The sequence below is a fragment of the Pan paniscus genome, chromosome 8 (genome assembly GCF_029289425.2).
Source record: "Pan paniscus chromosome 8, NHGRI_mPanPan1-v2.0_pri, whole genome shotgun sequence".
Taxonomy (NCBI): Eukaryota; Metazoa; Chordata; class Mammalia; order Primates; family Hominidae; genus Pan; species Pan paniscus.
In genome coordinates this window covers 142,024,436-142,036,892 of record NC_073257.2, presented here as the reverse complement: position 1 = coordinate 142,036,892, position 12,457 = coordinate 142,024,436, and the positions used below count along the sequence as shown (strand labels likewise).

The window sequence follows — 12,457 nt, the reverse complement described above, 5'->3', positions numbered from 1 at the left end:
AATACCTTCACAAATGAAACTTGAGGGAGTTCTTTAGCTAACTCTGCCATAACTTCGTTCATCTGTGCACACTGTGGAGCCCATGGTGCCCAGAAATGGACCACAAGAAGGGACCTGTAAATCAATTAAATGCATTTATTTAAAATTATACCAATTTTGGAAATAAACAAATACTGATATAAATTACCAAAAAGAAAAAAAAGAAAGCTTTAAAAGAACCGTCTGAAGTTTTTCATATTGCTAGAATTTTGTTGTATACAACACTGGAACATAAAAGCACTCTGCAAGGTCTTGAGACTCAGATAAATTTTCAAGTCAATCATATTTCAAGTGAAGCCCATTTGAAGTAGATCCGAATATTCATCCACCTCAATTAAAAGTCATGTAAATCACTGTTGGTGGGAGTGTAAATTAGTTCAACCATTGTGGAAGACAGTGTGGCAATTCCTCAAGGATCTAGAACCAGAAACACCATTTGACCCAGCAATCCCATTACTGGGTATATACCCAAAAGATTATAAATCATTCTACTATAAAGACACATGCACACATTATGTTATTGCAGCACTATTTACAATATCAAAGACTTGGAACCAACCCAAATGCCTGTCAATGACAGACTGGATAAAGGAAATGTGGCACATATATACCATGGAATACTATGCAGTCATAAAAAGGAATGAGTTCATGTCCTTTGCAGGGACATGGATGAAGCTGGAAGCCACCATTCTCAGTAAACTAACACAGGAACAGAAAAACAAACACTGCATGTTCTCATTCATAAGTGGGAGGTGAACAATGAAACCACATGGACACAGGGAGGGGAACATCACATACCAGGGCCTGTCAGGGGGTGGGCGGCAAGGGGAGAGAAAGCATTAGGACAAATACCTAATGCATGCAGGGCTTAAAACCTAGATGATGGGTTGATAGGTGCAGCAAACCACCATGGCACATGCATACCTATGTAAGAAACCTGCACGTTCTGCATATGTATCCCAGAACTTAAAGTAAACGAAAAAAAAAAAAAAAAAAAGCCAGGCAAATCAACCATATTTTCAGATCCCTGGGCAAAGTGGAAACTGAATTTCTGTATTAATGGCACAATGTTTGTGAAAAATGGTTGTAGACACATTACTAATAATATCATTATTTACTTTTTAAATGTGGTATAGTGATGGAGAGACATAACCGTGACCATAGAAACAGCAGTAAGTGTTGAAAATGAAGGCATGCCAGTGCAAAACGAGGAAAAGAATAGAACTGCTTTTCACAAAGACATTCTTTTATACTTTTTAATATTATGCTACAAAAGATTTTTCTAGACCCAGAGCAGTGGCTCACACCTGTAATCCCAGCACTTTGGGAGGCCGAGGCAGGCAGATCACTTGAGGTCGGCAGTTCGAGACCAGCCTGGCTAACATGGTGAAATCCCATCTCTACTAAAAGTACAAAAAATTAGCCGGGTGTGTTGGTGCATGCCTGTAATCCCAGCTACTCAGGAGGCTGAGGCAGAAGAATTGTTTGAACCCAGAAGGCAGAGGTTACAGTGAGCTGAGATCACACCACTGCACTGCAGCCTGGACGGCAGAGCAAGACTCTGCCTCAAAAAAAAAAAAAGATTTTTCTAGGCCAGGCAAGGTAGCTCATGCCTGTACTCAGCATTTTGGCAGACTAAGGTGGAAGGATTACTTGAGCCCAGGGGGTCGAGGCTGTAGTGAGCCATGATCATACCACTACACTCCAGTGTGGGCAACAGAGCAAGACCCATTTAAAAAAAAAAAAATTCTAAACATTTATAGTATGAACACACAGAATATATTAATAACTCAGTATCTATTTTAGTTAGTTTTCATACAAAATTATCTTGGCAAAGATATCTATGGTCATATCCAACTAAAAAATCCTTCAGTTTTATGGAATTCTGTTCAAATATAATACCACCTCCCAAAAAAATCTGAAAAATCACGAACAGAAATATGTTCCATGGCAAAAAGAACCAAGGACAACTAACCTATGGGTAAGGAAAGGAATAACAAACTGTAAAAACTGATCAAATAATACCAGCGAGAAGAGAATAAGCCTACAATAAAGTGTCAGGAAAGGAGAAGCAAAGAGCAGCATGAGGATTTCGAAGGTAGAAGGGGCAGGATTTGGTGACAGATAAGGCAGTCTACAGCTGGCTCCAAGTTCTGGCTTAGAGACTGATGGCTAGTGGTGGCACTATGCCTCAAATCATAGTGCAGAAGCTGCCAACCTGAGGAAAGGAAGTTTAATGGGTTGTTAGTATGATGTCTAGAGCTCAGGGAAGAAGTCTGCACTTGATATACAGATTTGGGAATCAAGAAAGGAACAGTGCCAGCACCACACTGCAAAGGGTTACAGAGGGACACAGAGGAGACCCGAGGTCAGCGCCTCAGGGGGCTTATCAACATTAAGTTAGGACAGATGGAGGAGAAGGAACTTATGTAGTATAGCAGAGAAGGGGTCCTAGGCGGTACTGGAAGATTAAAGGATCACATAGAAGTCAAGAGAAGAGTGTCAAGAGGGAGTGACAATCATCCAATGCAGCAGGAAAGGGCAACTAACAGAGAGAGTACCTTCAATGGAATAGCAGAAGCACAGGTCAGACTGCAGTCCACTGAGGACTGAAGTGAAGATGAGGAAGCAGAGATGTACTCTAAGAGATCTGTACAGGCAGAGGAAAAGACAAAATCAAGGGATGGGCCTTTTTAATACAAGAAAATCCTTATATGTTTATTTTACTAGGGGATAGTGCAAATGGAGAGGGAAGGGCCGTAGACACAAGACAGCTGAGGATGCAAGGACTCCGAAGAGGCAGGAGAGGGGAAATCCAGAGCAGAGAAGAGCTTACCTTGAAGAAGAAGAAGGCAGTCTCCTCTGAGTCAGGAGCCAAGGAATTAAGAATGGGTAAGGCTACAAATAAATGGTAAGTGTTGGGAGAGGTGAGAGTGGAAGGAGGGCTTGGGGAGATGCTACCTGAAATCCTGTTTTCTCTCAGGTGGGAAGCAAGGTCATTTATCAAAGCATAGGAAAACAGAGGGCAAGACCACTGGTAGGACTGATGAAGGGAGAGTGTCCACAGGCACACAAGGAAAGCAGGAAGCTCCAAATGAAGACCCACCTAAGGCAGGGAAGGACACATTGTAGGAGCCCCTAGTCACCGGGTGTTAATTTGCATCCAGCACAACTCAGCAGCTTCAATGGTTGAGTAGGTGGGGCCTCAGGTCCACGGCAGAGACTGTGCTGTTTCAATCAAGCACTGTTTCATCTTCCTCCTGTGCATTCAGCTAGATTACGTTTTTCAGTCTTCCTTGCAGTTGTCTGGGGCCCTGGAACTGAATTCTGGCCCTAAAACTAGAACACAGGCCTGACCCCTCAAAACCCTCCCTCAGGAGCCTCTGCCCACCATAGCCTCCAGCAATGAAGAGGATCCAGGGAAGCTTTTTTGTCCATTGCCTAAGGATGGCAAGAACAAAACAGAGGTTCACAGAGGCCTCATGCAAGAATGCTCACAGCAGCCCTATACATAATAAATCAAAACTGGAAATTAGCCAAATGTCCGCCAACAGGAGAAAGTGATAGACATTCATACAACAGAATGTAACTTAGCAGTAAAAAGGAACCAACTACAGACATAAGCAATGACACAAATGAAGCTTGAAAATATGTGAGCAAAAGATGCCACAGACAAAGAACTGTATGATTCTACTCACACAAAGTCCAAGAGCAGGGAAAACTCATCTACAGTGACAGTAAGAAATCAGTAGTTGGGCTAAAGGGGATGGAAAACTTCCTGGGTTCTATATTCTTCCTGTGAATGGTGGTTATCAGTGTGTATACAATTGTGAAAATTCACCACATCTGATGATTAAGATCTGTGCATTGTTACTGTATGTAATACTTCAATTTCTTTTTAAAGCTGGGATACCATTTTCCACCAAATTGACCAAAAAAAAAAATTTTTTTTTTCTTTTTTTGAGACAGGGTCTTACTCTAATGCCCAGTCTGGAGTGCAAGGCAAGTGCAGCCTCGACTTCCTGGGCTCAGGTGATCCTCCCACCTCAGCCTCCCAGACTACAGGCATATTTTGTTCTTTGTAAAGTTGGGCTTTGGCCAATGCCCAGGCTGGTCTCAAACTCCTGGGCTCAAGCAATCAATCTGCCTGCATTCGCCTCTCAAAGTGCTGGGATTACAGTCATGAGCCACCGTGCCCAGCCAACAAAAGGACTGTTTAAATCATAATATTCAATGATAAAAAGGATGACGAGAAGTACTTTCATGTCCTGCTGGTGAAAATTAAATTGGGACCTTTCAGAAATTTCTTACACATAAGTATCAATCCTAAGGAAGTAATTAAGAGACAAAGATTTTCTGTACATGGATATTTTCCCACTACTTTATGTAGCAAATCAGAAAAATTTCTGATGCTCAATAATAGTTTTTAAATGGTCATAAGAAAACATAAAGCCATTACAAATCAAATTTTCAAAGAACTTTCAACGCCACAGGAAAATACTAATATAACTACATTTTTCAAAAATTAAAGTAGGTTACCAAACTTTATAACAGTAGGAGCCCAAATAAGTAAAAAAGAAAAGAAGAAAGTATGCCATAGAAACTGAATTCATTTCAGCTTCATTATTACCAACATGGCTTTGAAGAGTAATTTAACTTCCACATCTGTAAAATAGCAATAACCAACACTCTGGGATGTTGAGAAGATGAAACAAAAATATAAAACATTTGAAAACATTAAAACATGATATTGTAACATTAAAACATGATATTGTTAGTTGAAATTATCCACAATATTCTCCTATTTAATGCTTACCTTCCATTTCTCAATTAAGCACATAATGTCCAATATTATAAGGACATACTATATCTGAAACAAATATAAACGTTATCCCCTTTTGGATTACATGTTACAGTATTCTTTCCATCTTAATGGATAGCCCCATATGCCTGGAGCATTGTTGGAGAAAAACCATCAGACAAAAACCACATTCAAATCCTGACTAATGTAACTTTAGACAATGTAATAAACTTAAGCTCTTCATCAGCAAATAGTTGTTTTTCAATTATTATAGTATTCTGCTACTACATTCATCTGCAGATAATACCAGCTACTGCTTATTAAACATATCATATACTAAACCTGCTTACTCTGCAAATGGATATTAATAACCCCATTGTACAAACCAGCTGAGATTTCAGCAACTTATGTAAATATCTGATTCAACTACTTAAAAGAAAAAAATTTCAATTCATGTCAAATTTTAAAATTGGAGAAGCGATGATTTGGAAAGTAGATTTAAAATTATTACATCAACACAAGTACTAAAATTCGGGCACTTTTTGTTTTTTGAGACAGGGTCTCACTCTGTCACCCAGGCTGGAGTACAGTGGCAGGATCATAGCTCACCGCAGCTTGGAACTCCTGGGCTCAAACAATCCTCCCACCTCAGCCTCCTGAGTAGCTGGGGACTACAGGCATGCATCACCATGCCTGGCTACTTTTTTTATTTTTTGTAGAGATGGGTTCTATGTTGTTCAAGCTACTCTCAAACTCCTGGCCTCAAGCCATCCTCCCAAAGTGCTGGGTTTGCTGGTGTAAGCCACCATAATATTCTTTTTTTTTTTTTTTTTTTTTTTTTTTTGAGATGGAGTCTCGGTCTGTCGTCCAGGCTGGAGTGCAGTGGCACGATCTTGGCTCACTGCAAGCTCCGCCTCCCAGGTTCACGCCATTCGCCTGCCTCAGCTTCCCGAGTAACTGGGACTACAGGCACCTGCCACCATGCCTGGCTAATTTTTTGTATTTTCTTTAGTAAAGACGGGGTTTCACCGTGTTAGCCAGGATGGTCTCGATCTCCTGACCTTGTGATCCACCCACCTCGGCCTCCCAAAGTGCCAGGATTACAGGCGTGAGCCACCGCGCCCGGCCTACTATTCTTAAATGTCTCCATCTTCACCAAAAAAGCTGCAGAAATTTGCTCCTTCCCCAGATGCCACACATCATTTATCATGTGTCCGTTTAAACTAGTCACTAAGGAAAGTGTACATTGTTTCCTGGGTCATTTCAAGTACAGGCCAGTGGCAAGGATACATCCAAATGGTACTTACATTTAAACTTTTATCCATTTTGGCAGGGCGCAGTGGCTCATGCCTGTAATCCCAGCACGCTGGGAAGCGGGCCCATCACCTAAGGTCAGGAGTTCAAGACCAGCCTGGCCAACATGGTGAAACTCATCTCTACTAAAAATGCAAAAATTAGCCAGGCGTGGTGGTGGGCACCTGTAATCCCACCTACTCAGAAGGCTGAGGCAGGAGAATCATTTGAACCCGTGAGGCGGAGGTTGCAGTGAGCCAAGATTGTGTCACTGCACTCCACTCCAGCCTGGGCAACAGAGAGAGACTCTGTCTCCCCCAAAAAAAAAAAAAAAAAAAAAACACTTTTATTCATTTTGATAGTTTAAGGACTTTTTAAAACATGAAGCATTTAAAACAAACATGTAAAACAGACAAAACAGTCTTTTCAGGTGATGGTAAATTCAAAACGTTTACTTAGGGCAGGTCCACACAAGACCTGCTCATTTCAAAAGGCCACTTCTGGTGACTCCTGTGATTGTGCTGATCTGTACTGGATGAGTCAGAGCCCAGCTTCCATCAGTGAGTAAATGTCACATGTCCCTCCCCAACCCCCGCTTTTTTCCGTAACAATTTCCCAGGTAAACCTGAAATGCCTAAAGAGCTGTTTAAATAACACTTTAATTTCATCACCCCCATAAAGCATTTCTAACCATTAGTCAGTAACTCGCACCCCTCCCCATTTCCAAAGGCAACACCCCATCTCACCTGCACTCTCCATTGCAAAATCAGAGTACTACTTGCCTCTAATTCAAATTCAGTCAGCAAAATTTCACTCAATTTAGATCAACAGGGCAGGTCACGGGGGCTCAAGCCTGTAATCCCGATACTTTACAAGGCCGAGGCAGGCGAATCACTTGAGCTCAGGAGTTCCAGAGACCAGCCTGGGCAACATGAGGAAACCCTGCCTCTACGAAAAATACACAAATTAGCCCAGCGTGGTGGACCGCACGTGTAGTCCCAGATACTCAGGAGGCTGAGGTGGGAGGATCGCTTGAACCCAGGAGGTAGAGGCTGCAGTGAGCCGAGATCACGCCACTGCACTCAGCCTGGGCAACAGAGCAACAGCCTGTCTCGAAAACAAACAAAACAAAATTTAGATCAATAAGCATTTCTGGCCGGACGTGGTAGCTCACACCTGTAATCCCAACCCTTTGGGAGGCTGAGGAGGGCAGATCGCTCGAGTCCAGAAGGTCAAGACGAGGCTGGGCAACATGGCGAGACCTCGTCTCTATAAAAAAAAATAAAAATTAGACGGGCGTGGTGGTGAGCACCTGTGGTCCCAGCTACTCGGGAGGATGAGGTGGGTGGATCACTTGAGCCTGGGAGGCGGAGGCTGCAGGGAGCCGTGATCGCTCCACTACACTGCAGCCTGGGTGACAGAGCCAGACCCTGTCTCAAAAACAAAACAAAACAAAGCTTTTTGCCTGTGAATTCCATGAACCATTCCACTTCCTACTGAAATACTAAGGGCCAACATCTACTGAGTGCTTCCTGCATACTAGGCATTGTATTATTTGTATTTTACATACGTCATCTCATTTAACCCTCACAACAACCCTGAGGTACTAACAGGTGCTAATCTATGTCACCGTTGGGAAACTGAGGCTTGGGCATGAAACGTGCCCAGGGGTTACATGGCTACTGAGTGGCTGCGGTGGGACTGGATCCCAGGCAATCCGACATAAGAGTTCCCATAACAACCGCTAATAATACAACTAAGAGAACAACTCAGTCCTTGGAGTAGTCTACAATGTGAGGTGGTATTATCACGGAGAGTCCACGCGCAGACCTTTCCCTGCAGGCACGCACGCTAGTAAGCATTTACTCGTAAGCATGCTTGCAGTTCAGAGCTTCTAGTCCACCCAGAAAACGTTTTCTATGCATTCCTATGGATCTCCTTTTGTAGTGTTCCCAGGGATTGAAGACCTGGACACCGGCGCCAAATCTGAACAGACTCTCACTGCACCAGTTCATGGAACAGGAAATCTCTGTCTCCGGCAACAGGTTAAGTCTGAAGACTGAGGCTACCTGCTGTCCAACAAACTTTAAAGGCTGACTTCAAAAGGCAGCCAGGCCTAGCTAATGCAACGGGGCCTTCCCTAGCCGCTCTTCCTGCGACAGGGGCGTTCCTGAAGGGAGGCTGAAGAGCAATGGGCCGACGCCGAGCCTGCCGCTCCCTCCCGGCGGGCACAGGAAAGGTGGAGCCCGCAGCCGTGGGTCCCGCTCCGTGGCGCGGAGGGCCGGGGTCTCGGCGCCGCCCCGTCCCCGGCCCCGCCACTGCGGCACGGCCGAGTCACCACCGCCTCCGTCCCGCGGCGGGGCCGCCCAGGCCAGAGGCCGGGAAGGTCGCGTCCCCCGGGCTTGGACAGCCGTCGGGGTCGGAGCCAGGGCTGGGGCCGGGGCTTCCAGGCGAGCCTCGCGCCCTGCTCGCTGTTCCGGGGCGGGGAACCCGCGGCTCGGGCCACTCACGCGGAGGCTCGGGGGAGTCTACGGGTGGCGCCGGGCCCGGTCCCCCGAGGCCGAAGGGAGCCGGGCACCAAGAAGCCAGGCTGGGCCACCCGCCGCCCCACACCGGCCCGGTCTCGCGGCCGCTCCCGCTCCGGCTCCTCACTCCTACCGCTCGCCGCCCCGCTTACTTGGCTTTGAGGCGCAGCAGTTCCTCAAACTGCCCGGCTGAGCCGACCTCCTCCACGGCCACTACAGCTGCCTCAGCCGCCCCCGCCGCCATGCTGCCGCCGCCAGACAGAAGCAATCCAGTGCCGGCGGCCGGATGTGGGCGGGGCCGCGGGGAGCTGAGCGGCTGCGCGAGGGAAAGCCCCGCCCCTGCCTGCGCTGAGGCTGCCGAGCCTGAGAAATCCCAGAAGGGCCCTCGGCGGCGGGCTCTGGATCCCGCTGGGGGGCTCTGACCCTGCCAAGTCTGGGCACTCCGCTGCGGGCCTCCTGGCTCCTGGGGTTCATGGCTGTTATGGTTCCTGGCTGTCGGGGCTCCTGGCTGTAGGGGCTCCCTGGCTGAAGGGGCTCCTGGCTGTAGGGGCTCCTGGCTATGGAGGTTCCCGGTTATAAGGGCTTCTGGATGTAGTGGATTCTGGCCGTCAGGTCCCTGGCTGTCGGGGCTCCTGGCCGTAATGGCTCCTGGCTGTCGGGATCCCTGGGTGTCGGGGTTCCTGGCTGTAGGGGCTCCTGGGTGTTAGGGTTCCTGGCTATAGTAGGGGCTCCTGGGTGTCGGGGTTCCTGGGTGCCAGGGCTCCTGGGTGTCAGGGTTCCTGGCTGTCAGGACACCTGACTCCTGAGGCTCCTGGCTTTTGGGGCTCCAGACCTTCCTTGCACTTCCTGTGTCTCCTGGGTCTGTAATAGAAGGGGCCGGTGGAGGGGTGGGGGTGAGACATGTGAGGGAAAGTGAAGTCAGATGTGTACATTTAGGAAGCTGAAATTATCAAAAATGAAATTGCATAAAGGTGAGGAAGAACTGGGAGGTCTGGGAATAGAAGTGGTAGATCTTGAACTTCAACACAGACAGGGTGCTTCCAATTCAGTCCTGGGACCTGAACCCGGAGCCCACAGCATGTCCCTCCTCCCCTGGCCCTCCGCGCGTGCCACCACTCATTGCAGCCCCACAGAGCCATCACCCATTGTAACCTCAGAACAGAAGGGGCTGGGTGGGTCCACAGATCCCTGCACTCCTCCCGTCTTGCCTCCTTGGATGATCCCTGGCTTGTCTTTCTCCCTTGGGAATCCCCCTGATGTTGGCTCTCCATGTGGTGTACTCTGTACCCCACGCCCCATGCTTCCCACACACCTTCTGGCCTGAGTAATCTCCATGCCCCCAGTGACATCAACCTCCAGGGAAACCTCAATAGCAAGCCCAGAACCCTCCCCTGCATCCCAGAGCCTAGCATCCACTAACTTTGAGGAGGGGCCATCTTTTATTGGATATCCCCAAACCACACTGGGCCTTCCCTCCAAAGTGCCTCTCCTCTTGGTTCCCATCTCAGGGAACACCATCGCTCCCACCCAGACACTTGGGGCTCCTTCTGACTGGTCCCCCTGCTGTCCCTGGGCTTTGAGGCCAAGCCCCCACAGAGCCTTCCCTACTAGCCAGGTGTTCCCCAGGCCTCCTTTGCTTGCTTCTACCGTGGCCTGTCTCATGTTGTAGAACTGTGCTTGTCCTCCATTGGCCTGTGTTCTTAAAGGGCAGGAGCTGGTCTGTGTCTCAGTGCCTGGATCAGAGTCAGACACATAGGAGGTACTCAGTCAATGCTAACAGCTGCCAGACGACTGGGCTCACTGGATTGCAAAGACTTCGTACGAGAAAAGTAGCATATCATTCATACTTTTTATATTGATTACATGTTGAAATGAGGATATTTGGATATATTCGGTTTTCTGAAATATATTATTTAAATTGGCCTCTTTTACCTTTGGCTCCTGAGAAGTGTCTAATTTCATAGGCAACTTTCATTCATGGCCCTTGAATTTTCTTGGGCAGCACTACTGTGGTGATTAAAAGCCTTTTGGAGCCTGTCACATGTATACCTCACCTGGAGAAATACATGGTATTGAACACGGTAAATTGTGTTATTTAAAATGCAACAGGAGAATGATGAGGAACCATTTTGTATCTTGCCTGTGGTGGTGGGAACACAAACTAAACATGATAAAATTGTATAGAACTTGGCTGGGTGCTCTGACTCACACCTGTAATCCCAACAATTTGGAAACCCCAGGCAGGAGGATCACTTGAGCCGAGGAGTTGGAGACCAGCGGGGCAACATAGGAAGACCCGGTCTCCACAAAAAAAAAAATATATATATATATATATGAGTCAGGCATGGTGGCTTACACTTGTGGGCCCAGGTAGGTGAGAGGCTGAGGTGAGAAGATCACTTGAGCCTGGGAGTTGGAGGCTGCAGTGAGCCATGATCCTGCCACTGCTACTGCCCACTAACCTGGGCGACAGAGCAAGACCCTGTCTCAAAAACAAAAACAAACGACGCACACACACACACACACATGCACGCGCGCACGAGTACAAGTAAAACTGGGAAAATCTGAAAAAGATCAGTCGATTGTTTATAAATATCAACATTACAGTTTTGCAAGGTGTTGTCATCGGAAGAAAGTGTACACAGGATCTGTATTATTTCTCACAACTGCATGTGAATCTACAGTTGTTTTAAACTAAAAAGTTTAGTTAAAAACCATGTAAATAAGACTTTAAAGTTTACTATGAAAAGAATGCAATAGGAGGGAAAAAAGACACCATGTCAAAAAAAAAGAAAAAGATACCATGTCATAAAACAAGATACACATTCTGGTTATCACTTTTTTTCTTTTCTTTTCTTTGAGATGGAGTTTTGCTCCTGTTGGCCAGGCTGGAGTGCAATGGCGTGATGTCGGCTCACCGCAACCTCCGCCTCCCGGGTTCAAGCGATTCTCCTGCCTCAGCCTCCCAAGTAGCTGGGATTACAGGTGTGTGCCACCACGCCCGCCTAATTTTGTATTTTTAGTAGAGACGGGGTTTCTCCATGTTGGTCAGGCTGGTCTCGAACTCCTGACCTCAGGTGATCCGCCCGCGTCGGCTTCCCAAAGTGCTGGGATTGCAGGTGTGAGCCACTGCGCCCGGCCTGTGATTATCATTTTTAAGTAGAATTGAATGTAAATAAAACATATAACTATATCAGTGAATGGCTCATAGAAAAGGGTCTCCAGAAGGATGCTCCCCAAATTATTATCAGAGCTTGCCTCCAGAGAGCAGAAACAGAGGAGAGCTAAAGGGAGGCCCTTCACTTTGACTTACACACTTCTTTGTGTCATTTGCTTGTTTTCTAATAGCATAGACTGCTTTTGACATTTAAAAAATAATGAAATTGTATTGCACAGAGGAAATGTGCTATAGTGAATCCTTTTCAAAAAAAAAGCAGTAATCACCCCTCAAATGTGGCTGTTTTATAAATGCTGATTTTTCTTTTATTTTTTATTTTTATTTTTTATTTTTTGAGACGGAGTCTTGCTCTGTCACCCAGACTGGAGTGCAGTAGCGCGATCTGAGCTCACTGCAAGCTCCGCCTCCCGGGTTCATGCCATTCTCCTGCCTCAGCCTCCTGAGTAGCTGGGACTACAGGTGCCTGCCACTACACTTGGTTAACTTTTTATATTTTTAGTAGAGATGGGGTTTCACCTGTGTTAGCCAGGACGCTCTCGATCTGACCTCGTGATCCGCCCGCCTCGGCCTCCCAAAGTGCTGGGATTACAGGCGTGAGCCACCGCGCCCGGCCCGCTGATT

General features: G+C 46.7%; 1 protein-coding gene across 6 annotated transcripts in view; it reads right to left on the bottom strand.

Moving 5' to 3' along the window:
• The window catches only part of GLRX3 (glutaredoxin 3), a 108,572-nt gene extending 97,138 nt beyond the window's left edge, over window positions 1-11,434 (bottom strand). For 3 of the 6 annotated variants that reach the window (XM_055093487.2, XM_063607589.1, XM_055093488.2), the window contains exons 1-2: window positions 8,811-8,956; window positions 6-114 (exon numbers count right to left, since the gene is read on the bottom strand). In XM_055093487.2, the coding sequence (XP_054949462.1) occupies window positions 6-114; window positions 8,811-8,902 (201 nt within the window). In that variant the 5' untranslated portion in view covers window positions 8,903-8,956. Of the gene's footprint in view, window positions 1-5; window positions 118-8,810 lie in introns of those variants that run through there. The other 3 variants (XM_003816270.6, XM_055093486.2, XM_055093489.2) reach the window with 3 other exon arrangements.
• Between the last annotated feature and the right edge of the window lie 1,023 nt (window positions 11,435-12,457).